The 23767-nt window shown below is 35.0% G+C and overlaps 4 protein-coding genes across 5 annotated transcripts; 2 read left to right on the top strand and 2 right to left on the bottom strand.

The window, feature by feature from the left end:
• The first annotated feature begins 439 nt into the window (after positions 1–439).
• Positions 440–1384, top strand: LOC107517312 (olfactory receptor 51F2-like). Its single transcript, XM_016157890.2, has one exon. It carries the CDS (start codon positions 440–442, stop codon positions 1382–1384), a length of 945 nt encoding a protein of 314 aa, XP_016013376.2.
• A 7064-nt stretch (positions 1385–8448) lies between these two features.
• On the top strand, positions 8449–9800 carry LOC107517313 (olfactory receptor 51F2-like). The gene is given in 4 exon segments (XM_036221574.1): positions 8449–8510; positions 8838–8998; positions 9001–9311; positions 9366–9800. Coding segments are annotated over 4 exon segments (969 nt in total).
• Positions 9801–10606: 806 nt separating this feature from the next.
• On the bottom strand, positions 10607–13452 carry LOC107517314 (olfactory receptor 51F2-like). Of its 2 annotated transcripts, XM_036221161.1 has the most exons (2): positions 12532–13452; positions 10607–10624 (listed from the first exon to the last, which is right to left on the bottom strand). In XM_036221161.1, exons 1-2 carry the CDS (start codon positions 13450–13452, stop codon positions 10607–10609), a joined length of 939 nt encoding a protein of 312 aa, XP_036077054.1. The 2 variants fall into 2 exon arrangements, with proteins under 2 accessions (XP_036077054.1, XP_016013377.2); XM_016157891.2 differs by lacking the exon at positions 10607–10624 and having other exon boundaries at positions 12505–13452.
• Positions 13453–18859: 5407 nt separating this feature from the next.
• Positions 18860–19804, bottom strand: LOC107517316 (olfactory receptor 51F2-like). Its single transcript, XM_016157894.2, has one exon. The coding sequence runs from the start codon at positions 19802–19804 to the stop codon at positions 18860–18862; it is 945 nt and encodes a 314-aa protein (XP_016013380.1).
• Between the last annotated feature and the right edge of the window lie 3963 nt (positions 19805–23767).

Genomic DNA, 23767 nt, shown 5'->3' with positions numbered 1-23767 from the left:
TAGGCACAATCATGGTTAAATAGAATATTTCAGGAAAGGTGAATAAAATCTAAATCAATTAGCTGAAACATATTAAATATCTACTATGAGCAAAGAATTCTACTAAGCAAAGTTTAGCCAAAAATAACCCCTTATTCTCTTGGGACCATATTAATAAGTACAAGTTTATAATTCATTTTAAGGTTAAAATATAATCAAAAATATTGATGAGAGTACAAGATAGTAAGTGATAAACACCAAATATATTTAGCTGAGTAAATTGAGCTTAATATATATTATATTGAAATATCTTAGTGATGAATCTCACAAATATAATATTGAGCTATCTTCTAAAGTTTTGTGAACTAAACGTATATTAAACTTCACCTAAAAGTAATTTTAAAATTCTAAATTTAGGAAGTCACAATCTTACAAGAGAATTCTGCTCCTTCAGACCATAATGCCATTCGACCGCAACTCTACTTTCCCTACTTTCTTTTTGACGGGGGTCCCTGGACTTGAATGGGCACATGCCTGGATCTCCATCCCCTTCTGCTGCCTCTATTTAACTGCCCTTTCTGGAAATACCTTGATCTTGTTTGTAGTCTTCACTGAACCAAGCCTCCATGAGCCCATGTACTATTTCCTCTCCATGTTGTCCACCACCGACATTGGCTTATGCATCTCTACACTTGTGACAGTACTGGGAATATTCTGGGTCAATGCCCGGGAAATCAACTTCAATGCTTGCTTATTGCAGATGTTCTTCATTCACCTCTTCACTTTCATGGAATCTTCAGTGCTCCTGGCTATGGCCTTTGATCGTTTTGTGGCCATTTCTAACCCCTTGAGATATGCTGCCATTTTAACTCATGCAAGGATTGTACAGATTGGTTTAGCTGTCATTACCAGGGGGACTGTCATTCTGACACCACTAGTCCTACTTCTTAAGCGTCTATCATTCTGCCACAGTCATGTGCTCCATCACTCCTATTGCTTCCACCCTGATGTGATGAAGCTCTCATGTTCAGATACAAAGATAAATAGTGCATTTGGACTAACTGCAATTATTTCTACTGCTGGGGTGGACTCTGTCTTTATCCTGCTTTCCTATGTCTTAATTATTCGTTCAGTTCTCAACATTGCATCCCCAGAGGAGAGGAGAAAGGCCTTCAGCACCTGTATTTCTCATATTACTGCTGTGGCCATATTCTACATCCCTTTGATCAGCCTGTCTTTTGTTCACAGATTTGGAAAACGTGCTCCACCCTATGTGCCCACACTCATTGCTAATGTCTACTTGCTCATTCCCCCAGTGATGAATCCCATTATCTATAGTGTGAAAACAAAGCAGATTCAAAAAGCTATGCTCAAACGTGTATGTTCCAAGGGAATTCATATTTAACAATTACTGCTCCCATAAAGGCCTATTTCAAAGTCAGTAAAATTTTATCACAAATTAGAGTTATAAACCCATGCATTTTTAAAGTTGGATGGAACTGGATGTAATCCAATTCAAACATCTCCACAATGTAGTCAATCCTACCTAAGGCAATCATCTTTTTTACACCAAAATACTAATTCAGATTTTCACTACCTTTCAGTTATCCTATTCCTATAGATGACTAATTAACCTCTCATATCTATGCTGTTTCTGCCCCAAACCACCCATCATTCACTTTGGTTTTTCTTTGTTTTGTTTTGTTTTTACTCAATTTATTAGAATGACACTGGTTAATAAAATTATATGATTTGAGAGTACAGTTTAATAATACATTATATATATATATTGCATTATGTGTTCACCATCCGAAGTTAAATTTCTTTCTATCACCATATATTTGACCTCCTTTATTATATCTACTTCCTCCCACCCCCTTTTCCCTATGGTAACCACTAAACTATTTGTGTCTATGAGTTTTTGTTTTCTGTCTTGTTCATTTGTTGCTTTCAATTTCATATCTCACATATAAGTAAAATTATATGGTTCTCTACTCTTTCTGACTTATTTGACTTAGGATAATAATCTCAAGATCCATTCATGTTGTCACAAATGACAATATTTCATCTTATGGCTGAGAAATATTCCATTGTGTGTGTGTGTGTGTGTGTGTGTGTGTGTGTGTGTGTGTTTATTACTTCTTCTTTATCCAATCATATATCGAAGGTCACTTTGGTTGTTTCTATGTCTTGGCCACCGTGAATAATGCTACTATGAATATGGAGTTGCATATATCTTTATGGATACACGTTTCAAAATTTGAGGGTAAATACCCAGAAGAGGGATTGCTGGGTCATATGATAATTCTTTTCTTAATTTTTGAGGAAACTCCATACTATTTTCCATAGTGGCTGTACCAATTTACATTCCCATCAGCAGTATATGAAGGTTCATTTTCCTTCATTACTTCTCTAATATTTGTTACTGCTTGTCCTGTTGATAATAGCCTTTCCAATGAGTGTGAGGTGATAGCTCATGGTTTTGATTTGCTTTTCCCTAATTACTAGTGAAGTTGAGCATTTTTTCAGATGTCTGTTGGCCATTAGTGTGTCTTCCTGAGAGAAATATCTACTCATGTCTTCTGCTTATTTTTTAATTGGATCATTTGGGATTTTTTTTTTGTTTTGAGTTGTATGAGTTCTTCATGTATTTTGGATATTAGCCCCTTATTGGAGGTGTCATTAACAAATATGTCTCCCATTCAGTTGGTTGCTTCTTTGTCTTGTCGAAGATTTCTTTTGCTGTGCAGAAATTTCTGAGGTTGATATAGTCCCTTTCATCTATTTTTGCTTTTACTTCCCTTGCCTTTGATGTTAAATTCGTAAAATCCTCTCTAAATCCAAGGTTCATGAGTTTAATACCTATGTTTTCTCCAATGCAATTTATTGTTTCAGGTGTTATATTTAGATCTTTGATTAATTTTTGGGTAAGGCCAGAGGTATCACACTGACTGACTTAAAATTATACTACAAAGTGACGAAAAAAGCATGGTATTGGCAGAAAAAATAGACACACAGACCAATGGAACAGAATTGAGAGCCCAGAAATAAACCCAAATATATATGGGCAAATAAATTTTGACAAAAGAACCAAAAATATACAGTGGAGAAAAGAAAACATCTTCAATAAACAGTGTTTGGAAAGCCACATGCAAACAAATAAAACTAGACCATCTTCGCTTTGAATTAATTTTACAAATATCCAGCTCAAATGAAATTTAAAAACAAATTAATAAACATCTCTTTCATGTTTCTTTTTTATACACCACCTCAATGAAACAACTTTTGTCTATAATAAAGTCCTTCACAATTTGGGTTCAACTATCCTTTAAAGTTTACTCTATCTCTTTTTCTTTTGAGTCCTCTACAGTCTAGGAAAACCAGTCTGCTAACTTCTCTGTTATGTATATGAACTTTTCTAATGGTGGGCTTTACTGTTGATTCCAGTTCAACCTTGAAATCCACTCCTCCACCTTGAAAGTCTACTTTTATGTCAAGGCTCATCCTTAAATATCTTCTTCATTAAATTTGTCATTATTGCTCCAATGATATCTGATCTCTCCTTCCCATAATTTGCTTCTCATAGAGTTTTCTCTGTAGCCCTTTTGTTTTTATGTATTTTTTATCATATGTTTTACATACATATTATTATTACTTCCACAAAGCAGTAAATTCCCTATAAAAAGAAAAATTTTCATTTTTTTGAAGCCACTACAATACTTAGAAGAATACCTTTCATAGAGCAGATATTCAATAATAGTTGTTGAATTGAACTAAACAAAACAGGCTATCAAATAGTCCACCTGAATTATTTCAGTGATAAGTCATTGAATTCAATGTTTGGCATATATATATATATATAACATAAGAAATTTCTCTTCTTCCTGATTCACTTTTCTTCCCATGTTATATCTAGCAATTGATCATAGCTCTGATTTTCCAAACCATGTAAGTAAAGGGCAATTTTGGAACCTAAGTTCTCAGTCTCAGGAACTCATTTTAGTTTGCATAAGGCCAAATTTGACATGAACGATTCAAGTTATTTTGTGTGAATAAAAGGTTTCTCAAAACTAACTGCTATGGTGTATATTTTTTTTAAATTCCCAGATGCCCAAGACAAAACTAATGAGCCATCTTCAAATGCTCACTCACCCTTTGCTCTTGCATCCAATGAATCTGTATTTCTTTTCTATTCTAACACCAAAACATCTCTTCATCTCTGCTTTTGGTTTTAATCTAGGACACCAAAATCTTTAAACTAAATCATAGTTTTCTTACAGGTTTATAGGTCTCTAACCTTTTCCCTTCCCTTCTTCTGTTTTCCATAAAATAATCAGAAAACCAACTTTTTAAATTAAATTTTAGTTATATGAGAAATAATAAATATGTGCTCATTAATAAAAGATTTTATAGAAAAAGCCAAAGTCTTACTTGATACATTCCCTCAAGTTTAGTCTTTCTACATTCTCCATAGCAAACCACTGGATAAGTTTGATTTTTTTATCCTACCTTTTTAATGCATTTTTTTCCACAGGTAGAGAGAAAATAAAATGTAAAGAAAAATGTAGCAATTGTATTTCAGATAGTAAGAAAACGTCTTGGGATACTTTGCCTGTTGTTTCAAAAACTACATAAACCAAGAGAAGCTCTTTATTCAGAATTCCTGTATCTTTCACTTTTCCCATATTTCCTATTCAACACCTTTCTAGCTAGGTAGTAGCCCCCATGTGTTTCCAAACTCCATTTTCTAGTTCTTGCTAGGCATCTATAGTATCTATTTGGTAAGCTTCTTCAGGATTGCTACTTCGTATAGACATAGAAATGCTGTGAAATGCTTTCTCTCAAAACTTCCCCAGTCTCAACAAACATCAGCCATAGTCACTAAATGTTCTACCACAGTTTAGCTCATTGTCCAGTCAATTCCCTAGATTTTGGTAGTATGATTTATCCCAGCCTACTTCACACACTCATTTTTTTACAGAGAATAAGACAATGGTGCACTTTACCATATGAGACATTGCTGAGTCAGAGTATTGTGGCCATAAGGGTAGAACTAACAAAACCAAGGACAAATTATACTCTCATTCATCTTCCAACACAACATATATTTACCATTTACTGTAAACCAGGCATTAGGACAGATATTGAGACCTTAAACATGAAAAACATTAGCTTCTTGCTTTAAGTTAGCTTATTGAGGAATATAATTTGCAAAGACATGGTGTCATTGAAAGTTTATTATAGACATACCCTCTTTCAAGAAAACTTAATGAAAGACACAAACATTGGATAATTCAAATTACAAAGAACTTTAAAAAGTAACTCTATTTTACTATAACCATGGTATAAAATCACAAACCACCTGACATGGAAGTATATAGGAGGAAGCAAAACTAAAATAATAGAAGTCACTTAAAAATGAGAATTTAAAATATAGTATATTGTTTGAATTAATAATCAAGTCAATAGTAATATAATATTCACTACATAAAATTTTAATTTACATTCAGTCTTTCTCTCTGCAGAATTACTATCTAAAATCCCATAGTATATTTGATGATTTCAATTGTCTCCTTCCCAAAACAGTTATGAAAACTATATTCATACACTTTTTATATGTGCTCAATATTCATATTTTTCTGGTATATATTTCAATATTAACCATAGCAACCAAAAAGAAAACAACTTCATCAATTGCAGTACGTAAAACCATATGAGAAACCAAGTAGATTTAGGCCTGCAGAGTGACTCTGAAGCACAAAGGCAACAGAATCAAATACAAATAGCCAGAAAGATCCCTTAGGAATGGGTTTTTCTTGGGAACAACCCTCTTGAGAACGAATTCCTCATAGATACTGTCCACTCTGGGAGCTGAATGGGACATCAGAGCCCTCTCTTTCCCATACTTTTCACTTGATGTAAGTACAAGGACATCAGAGAGACAAGATATGCATTAATGTTAGAAAGTTTATGTGAGCCCATTTTTCAGCCAAAGATTTTGCCTCGCCAGAGGAAGTATTTCTAAGGAAAATTATAAGATAATAACCATGTAAACACAAGGTGCTGTGGAATTGCCTTTGGTTTAAGAATTTACGGTGAAGATCCTAGTAATTTATTACTGCTTTGGCACAGCTTATAAATAAAGAATAGAGATTATTTTCAATGTACTGGATATTTTTTTTTTCCTGAAAGATGTATAAACAGTAAAATTCTGAAAAAAAGTTCTAGGGTATGTGGTTAATTTGAAATATGTCGGGTATTCCCTAGATAAGATAAAATATCTAAAATTTATTATGCATGGTGCTAGACATGGAGAGTCCAACTAGAGACCCAAAAACTAAATTTTACCCATCAATATAGAATTCTGCCATAAAAAGAAAAACAATATACTTTCTTTAAGTGAAAACATAAAATATGAGATACATGGGGTTATATGTTGAGCTCTAAAGAAATAAGTAATTTATCTGAAACTAATAGTGATTTATTAGTAGTAGGACATGAGGTTTTAGTTCTTTTTTCTTGCAGTGGGGATAATGTTGATCCATTCAGATTAACATACTGCAACCCTCTTAAAAATATGAAACATTCAAGTAAGCTGATAACAAAAAGATGCATTTGAAGTCAATTAACATGGGTTAAATATGTCAGCAGTGGTTACAAAACTGAGCAGAGTTAATCAAAGTAACCAATAAAATCCATGATTGCAGCAGGTCTCATTATACATTATGCACTATTAGTTTAACGAGTAATCTTAATATTTTAACATGCAAGGTAATGATGGCTTACCATTTCCCTTGAATATTGACAAGAACAAAAATGAATTTGTATACACACAAACATGAAGATTTAAATTGACTTTCCTAATTTATTAAACACTCCATGGGTATACATGTGAAGACCACCGTGCTGTGCTTAAATTACATTATATTTCTCATTATGTAAAACTGTTACATGTAAACAGAAAACTATTTAAAGATATTTAATGTTGCTTATTAATTTTGAATGATGATGGGAAACTGAGTGAGAAATTGATTTTCTTTTACTTAATGTATTTTTCAATCAAATAATAGCAAAGTCACTGGGACACAAATCAGTTTATAATCAGCAAAGTAACTACTTCGTAATCATTTTAACATCATTTGAAATTTTCTGCATAAGGGCACTTTCCATAATTTTTCTTATATTTAGGATATTAAGTAATTTCCACAAGTCTGTTTCTGTAACTACTTTTTAAATTGCAATTGTGTAGAATAAGAAAACAATAGTAGAGATCATATGATTCAATCATTTTTTAAACAAACATTAAATGCCAAGACCAAAGACACAAGGATCTTTTGTGCTAAACCCAAACTGAGCTGTAAGGTATGTTGGGATCTCAGTAGCCTATGAGAGCAGGAATAAAAGTTGAGACAAGACAGCAATAGTTGCTAGGGATTAAACAAAAAGTAGTCAACAATACAACAGTCACAAGAGGTTTTACAAACTAATATTTTGAGCCAGAATGTTTTAATCACTAAGGAGGTAAACTTGTGTAGATATAACACAGCTGCAGGAGTATATTCTCCAAATCAAGTAGTTGGAGGCATCATGGTTCCAAATGTCCATGAATGACAAATGGGATTCTAGCCAATGCCTGAAACTATGAAGAAAGCATTCAGTTTTTGAGACTCAAAGAGAAGAAAATTTAGAATATTCAGAGCACTATCACATTGACCTAGTGAAGAGCTTAGTAAGACTTTCCAGTAAATAAGGGACTAGATCACAAGATTTAGGTCAATGTGAAAAAGGAGAAAGGAAGAAGAAAACTTGGTTAGGACTTCACCTACATAACAAGTCTCATGTCAGACATAGCCTAATGGTAGAATGGAAAGCTTAACTGTGTTATTTATCTTGATGAAGAAATTCTCTGTAAATGTTTTGTTCTGAAGCTATACATAAATAATGATAGCAATAATTGCAAAAACATGAGGCTGGAGAGGAAAGTATCTAATACCAGGCTCCGTATACCCAGGTCACTCTTAGCCCGGAAATTTTAGTACAGTTGCCTCCTAAAGGACTAATTGTTGAAGGTGATGTTACAGAGAATTTTCTTTAACAGTTATGGATCAACACAACTACAGGAACAACAGATAAGAAAATTAAAAATCAAGATCATAAATGTAACTCTAGATTTGAAACAGCCCTAGCCAAACAGGGGTAAGATCCTTTGACCAAGAAATAATGAAGAGAATATTGGATCTAGAACTTGTATAAAATTATTTTCTTAAATAAAATTATTTTCTGAAAAGGCTATATAACTTTAAAATGTATCATAAATTTCCATGATAATGTACTAGTAGTAACACGAATATTCAAACTTGCACGTTTTTTATTAAATAATATATCTTACTTTTAAAAACTAATATTACTTTGAGGTCTTCATTAAAGTCTTGGTATTTTCAGATTATCTTGATCCAATTCTCCCTCTATATGGGGAGTACAACAGCAGAAGGAAAGAAAATGCTTAGGGTCAAAGTGGAAGATGACAAAAAGTACCCCCTGAGATTTAAAAAAAAAAAAAAAAAAAAGGTTCTCTGTTGTGAATCAGGAAACAAAAATCATGGAGGGGAAACTCAATATAAGAAAAAGAAAAGAAAGAAAAACCAGAGCGCAAAAAGAAGATAAGGTTTTAAGGATAATCCTCAATTTGATTTATCTAACTACGGTTAATAAAAATCATAATAAAATTGCTAAATGGTGTTTTCATTTCTCATTCTAGGACATTTTATTTCAACTGAATTGTTATTCCACAATAATTATGTTAACTTTTCCTAATATCACTTCCCCATCTCTGATATTGTTCCTGATGGGAATGCCAGACTAGAAGCTGCCTATGCCAGGATCTCCATCCCCTTCTGCTCTCTCTCTATAACTTCCCTCTCTTGGAATGATAGAATCTTATTTGTCATCATCACTGAGTCAAGTCTCCATGAACCTATGTACTATTTCCTCTCTATGCTCTCACCCACTGACCTGGGGCTTGTGTATTAACACTAGGCACTACACTGGGCATATTCTGGTTCAATACAAGACAGATCAGTTTCCATGCCTGCGTTGCCCAGACATTTTTCATTCAACTCTTTACTGTCATGGAGTCCTCAATGCTCCTGGCAATGGCTTTTGACCACTTCATTGCCATATGTAAACCACTGAGATATACTACTATCCTGACTGATTCCAGAATTGTTAAAATGTGGTTTGCCATTCTTGTCAAGGGGGTAGTGATCCTACTGCCTCTGGTTCTGTTTCTTAAATGACTGTCCTTTTGCCAATACCATGTGGTTGTTGTCCTAATGAATAAGAGATTTTTCATTTTTCATTTTTTACCATCATTCTTCATTTTTCACCATCATTCGTACTGTTTCCATCCTGATATTATCCAGCTCTCATGTTCTGACAATAAGAACAAAAGTGTTTTGGGACTTACTGCCTTCATAGCTACTGCAGGAGTGGACTCCATCTTTATTCTCCTCTCCTACATCCTGATTATTAAGACCATTCTGAGCATTGCTTCCCCAGAAAAGCAGCATAAGGCCCTTAGCACTTGTATCTCCCACATAGGTGCTGTTGCCATCTTCTATATCCCTTTCATTAAACTGTGCTTTGTCCATAGGTTTGGGGAAAAGGCACCTCTTTATGTACATACTCTTATGGCCAATGTGTATTTACTTATTCCACCAGTGATGAATCCCATTACTTATAGTGTAAAAACCAAGCAGTTCTCTTTCCTAAGGGGTCTGAGGTCTGACTCTAACACCTATGCAATAAAATCTACTCCTTAGTTATCCCTTCTAAGACCTAGTATTTAATAAATATGATCTCTTCTATTAGTGACCTGGAAAAAAAAATAGGTGCGATGTGGTGGGTAAGGGATGTCGTTTGGCTGAAATTTATTATTTTTATTTTCAATCTACATTTTTTATTTTCAATTTCCACTAATCCACTTTTCAGCAATGCACAATGAAAGATCCTAATAATATGGAAATGTTAGTAAAGTTTTGAAAGCATGAAAGACAGTGGCTAAAATGAACACCAAACTTCCAAAACCACCCTTAAAATAATTCATGTCTTTCTGTCCTGTTTTGTTTTCTTAAAGTATATAGAATAGTTTTGTTTAATCTTAGATTGAATTATATCTTGTTATCTAAAATTCTTACATATAATTTAATTAGCATTGATTCGTTCTTTTATTTACTGAGTATCTACTATTACTAGATATCGCACAATATGATAGAGTGGTAGAGACAAACAAGATATTGTCATAACTAGTGAAATATGTAGATAAGTAAGTAACCAATCAAAATCCGAAGTACTGTGTGATGTGTTACAACATATGTATATAAGCAGAAGGAGTAATAAGAATATGTAAGAAGAATGTTTAATCCAACCTGAGAAGATCAGGAAACCATCGCAATGTGTGATTTTAACTATAAAGAATTGGAGAGATCAACTTTCAGAATGACAGCATGAGATCTGTGAACATGATGCCCAGGGAAACAAACATAAACAATGAAAATTATATATAAATGTAGGTATAAACATTTAAATGCTCTAGAAATTAGCCTGAGGGCATGTAGCAAATGAAAAATTATTTATTCAAGAAAACCTTTCAATCACTGTAAGAACAGAGGGAGTTTGTGGCACTTAGATGCCACCCACTTTTGCCTCCACAGTTCAGCATACTGATAGCTCTCCTCCAGGTGGTATAGCCAAGCCCTGGGCACAAGACTTCCTTCTCCACTTCCACACCCCATCCCCATCCCCACCCACTCTCCACGTAAGGCGATGGTATCTCTCAGGAAGGTCAGACCGCAGTATTTCTCATTCCTCGTGCTCCAGCTCCAACTGTGGATGCTAGCCTAAATTCCAAGTAAGTGCAGTCAAAAAGTCAGAGGCTCTCTTCATCCACCCAAGCTCAATCGTATGGCAGAAGCCCTAATCGTAGTCAAAGAATACTGGGGCCCCACAGCCTTTCTCCAGCTCTGTCATGAGATAGAGCAGCAAATTGAAAAGCTAAAAAGACTGCATGCTGTCTTGTCTAGCACCATGCACATCAAACAAGGGTTTAACCTCAAGAGAAATGGACCACAATGAAATTAAATTATAAATCAATAACAAAAATTTGGAAATTCACAAATATTTTAAAATTAAACAATAGATTAATTAATAATCAATGGGCTGAAAGAAAAATCACAAAAGGAATTAGAAAATACCTTGAGACGAATGAAAACCAAGATACAAGACATCGAAATCCTGAGGTGAAGCTACGGAGTGCTTAGAGGAAACTTTATAGCAGTAAATGCCTATACTGAAAAAGGAAATATCTAAAATTGACTACCTAAACTTCCACTTTAAGATACTTGGTGGGGAGGATGGAAAAAAGAAAATAATAATGATTAGGTTAGTGGAAATTAATGAAATAGAGAATTGAAGAACATTAGCTAAGATCAACAAAACCAAGTTATTTTTTCGATAACACTAAATTAATAATTTTAAAACATCCAAAGAAGAAAACCACGTATCTAGATAGATTTACTAGATCTAGGTCTAAATGGATAGATTCACCAGGTCTAGATAGATAAATTAACCAAATCTAAATCAAATAATAATATCAATTCTCTACAAAAGAATTGATAAGAGAGAACACATCTTACCTCATTCTATGAAGCCACTTTGCCTTAATGTCAAAACCAGAACACAGCATCACAGAAAGAATATTAAAAACCAATATATCTTATGAATACAGATGTAAATATCCTCAATAAAATACTATTAGAACAAAACCAGCAACATAAAAAGGATTACATATAATGACTAAGTAGGATTCATCCTAAAAATTAAGATTGATTTAACATTGAGAGAAAAAATATTTTTTGATGTACAGAATATATGTACTTTATTATATATATGATATTTATAATTATGAAAACAATAAAGAATAAAAACTATATGATCATTTCAATGTACGAATAGGTGCAGAAAAAGATTTTGACACAATTCAATATTTATGATAAAAATGCTCAAAAATTAGGAAGAAAAAATGAATTTCCTCAACTGATAATAGACTTTTAAAAGTCCATAGGTAATATTATACTTAAGGATGAGAGACTGAATGATCACCCCTAATATGATAAACAAAACAAGGATGTTCACTTTCACCAATTATTCAATATTGTATTGGAGGTTCTAGCCAGGTCAATTGGAAAAGACAATGAAATAAAACCTATGCAGATTTACTTCTGTCTCTCTAACCCCAATTTGTGCCTCATTTTAGGCCACAAAGAAACTTGTCTATCTGAAGAAAATGGTGATAGAAAATTTCCAACCTAATTTTTTTTCTCATAACCCATAGTCTTCTAACTTAAAGCTAACATGGTCTTTTGGGATGCTCTCATCCCAATCATGAGACTCAATACTTAAACTCAAAAAGTGGTATTTTATTAAATTATAAAATGATCTGTACTAGAAAAATATTGAAAAACCCATCTAGTCCTTTGTTGCACTAGGAAGAACTTTCAGCACAGCCGTGCGTATCTGTTTGGTCTTCACACTGTAGATTATGGGGTTCATCACAGGGGGGAGTAGCAGGTAGGCATTGGCAATCAGAGTATGTACATAGGGTGGGGCCCGTTTCCCAAATCTGTGAACAAAGGACAGACTGATCAATGGGATATAGAATACAGCAACAGCCCCAACATGGGAGATACATGTGCTAAAAGCTTTCTTCCTCTCTTCTGGGGACGCAATGCTGAAGACAGTCTTAATAATCAAAAGATAAGAAAGAATGATAAAAATTGAGTCCACTCCAGCAGTGGTAATCAAAGCTGTCAAGCCAACTGCACTATTAATCCTGGTGTCTGTGCATGAAAGCTTCATCACATCAGGGTGGAAACAGTAGGAGTGATGGAGCACGTGACTATGGCAGAATGAGAGACGCTTAAGAAGCACCTGTATAGGTATTTGTATTACAGTCCCTCTGGTGATGGCTGCAGCTCCAATTTGTGCTATTTTAAGATCAGTTAAGATAGAGGCATATCTAAGAGGATTAGAAATGGCCACAAAACGATCAAAGGCCATGGCCAACAGCACTGAAGACTCCATGACAGTGAAAAGTTGAATGAAAAACATCTGTGATGAGCAGGCATTAAAGCTGATCTCCCTGGCATTGAACCAGAATATACCCAACATGGTGACCAGAGTGGATACAGACAAGCCGAGGTCAGTGGTGGACAGCATGGAGAGGAAATAATACATGGGTTCGTGGAGGCTGCGCTGAGTGACAACGACAAAGAGAATCAGGCTGTTTCCTGAAAGAGCAGTTATATAGAGAAAGCAGAAGGGAATGGAGATCCAGGCGTGGAAGGCTTCCAGTCCAGGAACACCAGTCAGCAGGAAAATGATAGAAGAGGATGTGGTATTCTGGAAAGTCGACATGTTAAACTCAAACCGCAGAATCTTAAGCTGAGTGTCCTGCAATGAAAAATGCCTTATTTATTTTGTATTTAACATGAAGTTAATTATTTTACCTGGTAAACAATTTTAAAAATTCAATATCTATATTATTTAAAGACTTCATGTAGAATAGTGTAAAAAAGAAAACCAGACCACATCTAATAAAAGAGGAAAAAATAAAAAATGAACACTTGCATGGGAATACAATATTTTTACTCAAATTAATGGAACAAATGACCCATCTACTTAAGTTCACATGGATGTTAAGTAACATGGCTGAGATTTGAGTTCACCACTGCCTAACTTCACATGTAGACAGTCCATATATATTTGCTGTAATGTTTCCAAAAAGTCATTTGAATTCTCAGACAAATAGAAAACAGTATATGTAGTGGATCTTATCCAGTAAAAAAATTATATTAGCTTCTGGAGGCACAAAAAGAAAACCTCACTTCAATCATGAGCAACTAAGAAATTACAAATAGAACTGTTTGAGTACATAGGGTCTACAATGTGAATATTATTCATCGTTTGATGTTCAGAATTTTTGCTTTGCATGACAAGTCAATTTTCTAGGATTGAATATTCCAAATTTTGTTGTGTCCAAGCATGGGCTATTGCATTTAGAAACTAAGTTATCTCATGACAAGCTACTAAACTGAGTTGGCTGAAGTTTCCTAATATATATAGTCATCCAGTGTGGAATTATCTTATCAACATCAAAGGTAAGGAATATGAAATTTTTCTAAACACTGAAAAGAGAATAAATACATAGATGTTTTTCAGCTCTAGGAAATAGCCTCAAAAATTTTCTCTTTTTAAAAAATTTCTATTCTGTTTTCTTTGCACCAGAACAACAGTATATATATATTCTAACTTCCTTCTTATTATTCCTGCCACTCTCTTGCAAGCATCTCCTTCTCTTGACAAACAAGTTATTGAAGATTGGTTTATCCCCATTACCCTCTTTAATGGTTCGCACCTATAGTTGAAATCTGGCTTCTCTTTGAACTGAAAAATACTCTGTTGCATTACTTGTTTATTGTTGCATAAAAACTAGCACAGATTCATGTCTTAAAACAAAACACATTCATTATCTCACATTTCAGTAAATCCTATGTCTGAGCAAAGCATAAATAGGATCCCTTCTCAATATCTCACAAGGTTAAAATTAATGTTTCTGCTAAGACTGTGTCCTCATCTGGAGCTCGGGGTCCTCATCCAAACTCATTCAGGCCATTGGCAGAATTGAGTTCCTTGTGGTGTGGAATATCATTGTCTGGGCCTCGGGGTTGTTCTTAGCTCCTAGAGACTATCCTCAGTCTCAGACATGTAGATCTGCCACAACAAGATATCTTGCATCTTCTAATCTAGCAGCAGAATCTCTCTGCTGTTTCTTGTTTCTTGTAAAGGCTCACATGATTAGGTCAGGCCTACCCAGAATAATCACTTTTTGATTAACTCAAAGTCAAGTAACAGAGACCTTATTAACATCTGCGAACTTCCTTTGCCATACAATGTTACATTATAACAGGAGAGTTATTCAATCACATTCATAGGTCTGTTCATACTCAAGGGGTGGGTTTTATACTGGACGAGTACATAGAGGGCAGGAATCTTGATGGCCCTTTCTGTGTACACAGCTGTCTAGGACATCCAACCTCCAAACTTAAATAGGTTCAACTTCTGAAATGGCCTTTGATTGACCACCCTTACTTTTCAGTTCCATCATCTCCATCTTACATAAAACTCTCATTAGTTTTTGCAGGAACTATGGCAATATGCTCATAAGTAATTTTTCTGCCCTGAGTTTAAGTGTTTCCATGCTTTCTCCATGTTGATGCCAGTGTGATCTCAAAAATATATCTTCACATTGCTCCTCCTACAGAGGTCTTCATCGTCTTCTTCACAAAGCTGCAACTCTTTGTCTCATTATTATAGCCCTCAAGGATCTTCTCAATCTGACCAAAACCTACTCTTTGCTGCTCTCTGCCTTCTTCCCAACCCTAAGAATCTTTTCATATTGTCAGTCTTGGCTTTTCCTATGTCACAAAACTACTAAATGTAGCAGGTCCTTTCACACTGATGTGCTTTCTTTAATCACATACTTCCCACTCTTCTTTGAATGAGACTAAATTTTTCAGACTCATTATTTTGTTCCATTGATCCATTTATAAATTCTACATTAAATAATTTACTTCTGGAAGCATTGTGTGACATCACCTTCTCCATGTCAAGTCAGAAGGAATTGCTTCTTCCTCTGTGGGCACATCTGTTTTTATTGTGTGATTATAAATTATTTTTAAAAAATGATTCTCCAACAAAAATAAGCCACTGGCAGGTGAATAATTGCTTATTCATTATTATATTCCAAATGCTTGCATGTGAGACAATAATATACACTTGTTATAAATTAAATTTAAGAGTTGCAAACCAAGTTTCTGAAAATATATCATGACTTAAACACATTCTTGTTTTGCCTGTTTAAATTACACCATATTTCATGAAATTACACATATGATTATTGGAATTATCTTACTGAGTTCTCCCTCATTCTCACAGAGTAATACCTATATGTGTTTGTGCCTCTCTCTTTGTGTATGCATGTTATATTTGTTATACCTATGCTTGGGTCCTTTGATGGAAGACTATTGTTTAAAATATTTATGTGCCTTCTCCCTTATTTATTGATTGTAATTCTCTCCTTCTTATAAGACAATACTCCAAACCCACTGTAAGAGCATGCTGCCAGATCAATGGGGGGCTACCATGATATCTCTCCTCTGATTACAGAGAGTCAGCAACATGGTTATAGGGTCAGACGAAACTAGGTTCAAATGCTGGATCTCTCACTAAGTACTTGAGGTTCTTCAAAGAACAGCTTTACATCAGACTGTACTTCTCTGAAAGTAATAGTTCTTTTGTAAAAATCTAATATGCTGACTATTACAATGTAATAATGGTAAGTGAAAATGAGAAAGAGGATGACAGTGGTGGTAGGAGGTGGCAGTACACCAGCTGAACTTAGGCAGTAGTTTTGAAAGATAACTCAACCAAAACTTACATCTAACCAATTGCATGGGCACCAACAACCGGCTCCAAGTAGCAAAATATATGGCCCATGGATCAACCGAACCCCATCAGTTAGAAGAAAATGTCCCCAGAAATAGATTGTATGAGGAAGCTTTCTACAATTTTCCTTAGACACCCATAAGAGTTTTTGGCAAGATTTTAATAAAATCTTCTTAAAGAAAACCTATATATGTAGCCTGATTTTTTCCTCAATGAAGTAGTTTTACTTACGATGAATGGAGATGTGGTCTTCCCTGCCTTATTTGCCAGGAAAGGGCCTGAGGAGCTAAGGAGGTTTTCTGTTCAGAAGTAAAGGACATATATAAAGAGCCACAACTCAGGCTCCTGGAGTCTCTAATTAGGAAACTATAAGTGTACTTTTTTATGTCCCCAGAGTATGAAGTTTCCCGAGGTTTCATTCTCCATCACAATTTCCTTCCCTTCTGCCTCATTACATTTATTTGCAGGCACTGACATTATATCTTAATAAAATTATAATTCCTTGATCTTACCTCTTGATAAAATTTTGTTAAAAGCAAATTTGTGAGCATTAAATTTCAAACAAGAATGCCTGCTCTATGCATGATTTCACATCTGATCCCCACACCACTTCCTTACCCAGCTGATAAATGTATTTTCCTCCAAGATCATTTGGATAATTTTGTTCTTTTTTAGAAATCTCTTTGCTTCTGCCAAAGAAGAAGAAGAAAGGAGGAGGAGGAGGAAGAGGAGGAGGAGGAGGAGGAGGAGGAGGAGGAGGAGGAGGAGGAGGAGGAGGAGGAGAAGAAGCAGGAGCAGCAGCAGCAGCAGCAGAAGCAGCAGAAGCAGCAGAAGAAGCAGAAGCAGCAGCAGCAACTTTATTTATTTTTTCACAAAACATTTTAAGTATCTGTCACGCCAGAGTTTTGCACTGGAGATACAGAGAATAGAACAAAGTCACTTCCTTTCGAATGCTCAAATCCCAGTAAAGAAATAGACATAAGACTTGGTAATTACAACAAGACACATTTATGATGAGAACACAGAAGAGCATGCATTCATCCTGCAGAAAGGTCAGCACCAGATCTGTCAGGAGACAAGGGAGTACAAAACAGAGAAAGAACAGGGGTAACTAATAACTTATTCAGTAAGCCTGGAACCCTGAGTTCAAGCTGGGGAGCAAGTAGGAAGTGATGAAGCTAAATAGGGAGGCAACATTCATGTCATAGAAGTACTGGCAGCCTAAAACATTTTAACCTAAATAACACAATAAAATTTGCTCAGTGTGGGATTCTTCTTTCCTCAAAAAGCATATTTCTACAGCTCCTTGTGGAGCAACTAAGGAAGTTAGTCACCTTATTGATGCTCTATAATATATTGGTGTTCCATGCTTGGTGTCACTATCAACCTGAATAGCAAGAATATGAAATTTTCCCTCTAAGCCACAATATATTCGTTATGCAGAAATATCGACTTAGGAAATATTCATAAACACATCTTAGCAGCCACCTCATCACCTACTCTTCCAAATTCTACATCAGATTAACCAGACTTATTTTCAACATCGATTCAGATAGTCTTGACCAAGCATTGTTTCAAAAGTTCTATTTTTTTAAAAAAAGCAAAATTTGTAAATATATATCGAGCTCTGACAGTTTACTATTATTATTATTATTGTTATTATTATTATTCATAATCCAAGTGCCTGACTTAAGCTTTGATTGACAAGCCACTCACTTCATAGAGGTGTTCACTTCAAAAATGGCTATCTAAGGAGGGTATCAAAAGGACATTGCCAGCCACAAAGCTAGATAAAGAACCAGATTTCCTATTCCCCCAAAAAAGACCTGAAGGACTCCTTTTGAATTAAGAAATTATTTTTCTATTCACATTTTTTATCTTTTATTGTATTTGTTTATGTTTCTCAGCCATTTGAGGAAAAATAATAATCAATACCAATTAACTATAAGAATTACTGAAACTTAGACTTTCCTACTGGTTTAAATGATATCAGACAGCCCTTGAATAGCTACATGCTCCAGAGGTGATAAGACTGTCTAGACCCCAAAGCATGAATTTGTTTTTCCATGCTCGTAGACATATTTTAACTATAGCTCTATTCCGTGTTCAGTGAGGTATCTGTGGAAGCACCAGAATTACACAAGACACTGTCCCTGCTCTCACAGAATTTACTACATAAGTAGTAAGTTACTAGATCATCAAAATAGAGTGAAAGCATGTATTAACATGCTTTTTGAAGATACAGTTGTAACTCACACAGGTCAATGATTAAATATGAGTCAGAGACTCTATAAAGATATGATATTCTCAAAATCTCCTAAACTAGCTTAGAAAGGAATACTTTGATCACAGCCTTGCGAATTTGCTTGGTCTTCACACTGTAGATTATGGGATTCATTACAGGAGGGATGAGCAGATAAACATTGGCAATGAGAGTGTGCACAAGGGGAGAGGCATGCTTCCCAAATCTATGCACCAGTGACAAGCTGATCATGGGGATATAGAAGATGGCAACAGCACTTATGTGTGAGACACAAGTACCAAAGGCCTTTTTCCGCTCCTCTGGGGAGGCAATGCTGAGCACAGAGTGGATGATTAGAACATAAGACAGGAGGATCAAGACAGAGTCCAAGCCAGCAGTAGAGATGACAATGGCTAAGCCAAATGCACTATTGATCTTGGTGTCTGTGCATGAAAGCTTCATTACATCAGGATGGAAACAATATGAATGGTGTAGAACATGACTACGGCAGAAAGAGAGACGTTTAAGGAGCAGGAGCAAAGGTACTAGAGCTGTTGTTCCCCTAATAACAATTGCAAAGCCCACTTTGATGATCCTTGAATTGGTTAAGATTGTAGCATATCTCAGTGCATTACATATGGCAATGAAGCGGTCAAAGGCCATCGCCAAAAGTACTGAGGACTCCATGAATGTGAAACTATGGATAAAGAACATTTGGCCAATGCAGGCATCAAAGCTGATTTCTCGAGCATTGAACCAGAAGATACCCAGCATGGTAACCAATGTAGAAAGACAAAGCCCCAGGTCCATGAAGGATAGCATGGAGAGAAAATAATACATGGGTTCATGGAGGCTTGACTCAGTGATAATGACAAATAAGATCATGCCATTCCCAGAGATGGCAATAGCATAGAGACAACAGAATGGGATGGAGATCCAGGCATGGTAAGTTTCAAAGCCAGGAATGCCAGTGAGAAAGAAGACTTCAGGATGGAAAGTGCTCCGATTGAAGGATGGCATGATGAGTGACAGAAGTAGATTATTTCCCTAGGGGAGAAAAAAAAGCACATCTTGTAAAATTAGGGATGAAAATGTTTTTTCTCTCTTCTACACATCATATAATTTAGGATTACTAGTGAACCTTGTCCTGTTCTTCAATAACAGTGAATACCCAGTTATTCTTATATTTGGAGTTGATCTAGGGTGAACTAGAGAAAGAGACAGAGCACTAAATTGTATGAGGACACCTGGGTTTCAGCAGGACTCCCACATGTTAGATCTAGGCTTCAGTATATTTCCATATTGATATATAAAAGAGGAGCTTAGAATAGATGATGTTAACAATTTTTCAGTTCTAATTTTGTGTTTATGGACAGTAGGATATTTCTGGGTAACCACACGACAACACAAAAGACAAGTTATCTTGCTTTTCTTCGCTTCTGAGTTTCACAAGCAAAAATCCTTAAGAGATTTATTGAAATTTATAAGTCCTTGTGTACCAAATTTATAAAAACTTGTGTACTACAAAGTGCCAGTGTGTACAATGGACATAATTAGAATTTGACCTGGCACTCCAAGAAAGTATGTATATGACTCTGGGAAAGAAAATATCTAAGTGTAAGTTAACATGGTAAGTTTCATTTCAACCCCTGAACGAACAGACAGTGGCCTCAACTTAAGTGAGAATAATTTGTTACAGCAGGTGTGACCAAGAAGGTATTTCTCTGGCTATTTTGGAGAAAAAAGAGAAAAATGTTCAATATAGGAAGTCCCTTGAGGACTCACTAAAAATGTTAACGGCTGGAAAACTTGAATCGATGCAATGCAAAACAAAATAAAATCCAGGAGTATGGAATGAGCACTTGGAAATCAGTTGGAAGACAAGCCTCACTTTTTCACCTGGACATACATGCAGGAACCTGTGACACCCATCCTGATAAAAAGTTTTACGAATTGTCAAACTGATATCTAGATTAAAGTCACAGGAATGATAATAATATCTTGTAAAAATAAAATCTAAGAGAAAAGAGGTCTGAGGAAATAGCCCTGAGGAATAGCAGTATTTAGGAAAAGGCAGAAGAAGCATCTACCATTGAGACTGCAGAGGCCATAGCCACTGAGGTAAAAATAGCCGCCTGGAAAACGCAAGGACCTCATTGTTTTTTCTCAGAGTTGTAATATAAGAGCCAGGAAAAATGCCTGGTATAATGGCATCTAAGAGAATCAGTAGAATAAATGAATGAATTACATCTAGTCATAGTTATAGACCTTAGACATTTAATATCAGACGTATATTTTGATTTCTGATATACGACTCTCTCAAATTAGATGTTCATGTAACCATTTGACATATATTAAAATAGGAGACGATAAACTAATAGTTTTCTTATTAATTTGGTATTTAGCACTGATACTAAAACTTGGCTTAAATTTAGACTATATATCAAAAACAAATTTTTCTGTATGAAGTGGTAAGAACCTTTAAAGTATATCTTCTTTACTTTAAAGCTAGAGAAGGAGGCTCTCAAGTTAATGCTCTTTTTATTATAATGAATAAATTAAGATACCCCAGTGGGTTATCAAAGTGTCCAAGGTAGCTTTTGCTTTAATAACAATGGTGATAATGTATTAAACACCTCTTATGTACCAAACAATTAAGTTCATTATATCTCTTTCTCTGAATCCTTCTTTCAACTGCTCTGCACGCTTCTCTTGTTATGTTTTTTAACTCATATAATAAAAGAGAACATAAAACAACTTCTAACTGCAGAGGATTCTGTTAGTAAAGTGATAGGCAGGAATAACTTTCTTTTCTTTTTTTTTAAATTCTATGATTCTTAAACTACTCTTGGGTGTTCTTGCACTAAAACTAATGAGGAAATATTAAATAACTATTCTTGGAAAGATATATTTAAATGTCTTTACCTCCCACCGAGAAGTATTCCAAGACAGGGCTATAACTCAAACATCCTTGTAATCAGACTACCAAAAACATATAAATAAACTGCCCCAACTGCCAAAATTCACATCCATTACTATCACAATAACATGCATTGGGTATTATTAGCTCCTTTTTACAGAAAAGAAAACTGAGGCTAAGATTAGAAAACCAAGGCTCAGAAGAATCATGTCATTTTCTCACATTTATCCAAAATGACAATGGCAGATCCAAGAATTGAACTCTGTTCTCTCTGACTTTCAACCATATGCTCTGCCACTCCATATTCAAAAAGAACTTCAACTTTTTTTAAATGTGGAATTAACACATACTCATGATTTCATGATTATAGTCTATATTTTAAAAATTATTTTGAACAATACATCAATTATTTTTAAATTGACATATAAATATATAATATGTGAATCTGTTAAATATACACCATTTAATTAACCAATTTCTTCAGAACTGTTGGTTTTATAAACTCTCTGAAGATTATACAGTCCCTGGTATATTCAGAAAAGACCTCAATGCACTAAAATACTGACCTTATGTGAAAAAGAAATCTTGAGTTGGGAAAGGAAGTTCATGTGATTCTGTCTTCTGCTCTTTGAAAAGTTATCTCAGGCAGCAGCAGAGTCTTTTAAAAGAGAGACAGGAGATGCCCAGCTAGCTCAGTCAGTAGAGCATGAGACTCTTAAAGGAAAGAAAGAGTAGGATTAATATTATCTGAATATGACAAACTTATAGGCAGAAAGGTCCGTCTGTGCTAAGGCTGAGGAAACAGTCCCTAATTGGTCTTGCCCCCTTAAACCATCTCTGAAGAGATTCTCTTTTGCCAGGAGAACTCATAAGGAGTTATCAGAAATGTGAGAACTATCAGATCGAAAAAAAGAGAGCTTTTATAAGGAGCTCATAATCTGCCTGGCTAGAAATATTTACCCAGCAGAAACACAAATTCCTAGGAGAGAACTCTATACAGCTCTGTTCTTCTAACCGTTTGTGCCCCAAATGACAAACTATGAAGGGCAACTTTTTTTCGGTCTAGCTTCACTCTTCTTTCTCCAAAGGAGAGTCCCAGAGATTAACTACAATTCCAGTTCTCATTCAAGATCAATTTGACCCCTGAACAGTTGTAAATCAAACCTTTGCATTGGGCAAAAGTAAGGGAGAAGTGTTCATGAATGTCCCATGAGTTTGCTCACCAGTCATTTGCCGTTATAACAGCAATCATAAGACACAGAACCCAGGCAGGAAAGGCATTACTGAGTAATTATATTCACTGAAGATAGTGCAACAGTCTCTGGTTCAGAGTCAAAGAACTTTCCTGGGCATTCTGAATATCTTGGTAGTTGTTACCAACTTGTGCACAGACACAAAAAAATGATAACTTAAAAGGAAGTGACTCAGCAAACAAGCACATAAAAACATGCTCCACACCATGTGTTATCAGGTAAATGCAAATTAAAACAACAATGAGATACCATTACACACTTTTTAGAATGGCCCAAATCCAGAATAGACAACACCAAATGCTGTCAAGGATGTGGAGCAATGGGAACTCTCATTCATTGCTGATAGGAATGCAAAATGATATAGCCATTTGTAAGACAGTTTGGTAGTTTCTTACAAAATTAAACATACTCTTACCAATTGCACTCCTTACTATATACCGAAAAGAGCTGAAAACTAATGTCTACACAAAAATTAGACATGGATGTTTATGGCAGGTTTATTCAAAATTGCCAAAACTTAAAGGCAACAAAGATGTCCTTCAGTAGGTGAATGGATAAATAACTATGATATAACCAAACAGTGAAATATTTTCAGTTCCAAAAAAAAAAGTGAACAGCTATGAAAAGACATAAAATCTAAATATGTATTACTAAGTGAATGAAGTCAGTCAGAAAAGGCAAAATACCATATGATTCCAACTACATGATATTCAGGAAAAGGGAAACTATGGAGACAGTAAAAAAAAAAATCAGTGGTTTCAGGAGCTGCGGGGCATAGAAATTAATAGAGGGAGTACTATGATGTTTAAG

Source organism: Rousettus aegyptiacus, unplaced genomic scaffold (assembly GCF_014176215.1).
Source record: "Rousettus aegyptiacus isolate mRouAeg1 unplaced genomic scaffold, mRouAeg1.p scaffold_m13_p_5, whole genome shotgun sequence".
Taxonomy (NCBI): Eukaryota; Metazoa; Chordata; class Mammalia; order Chiroptera; family Pteropodidae; genus Rousettus; species Rousettus aegyptiacus.
This window is presented reverse-complemented; position numbering and strand designations above follow the sequence as displayed.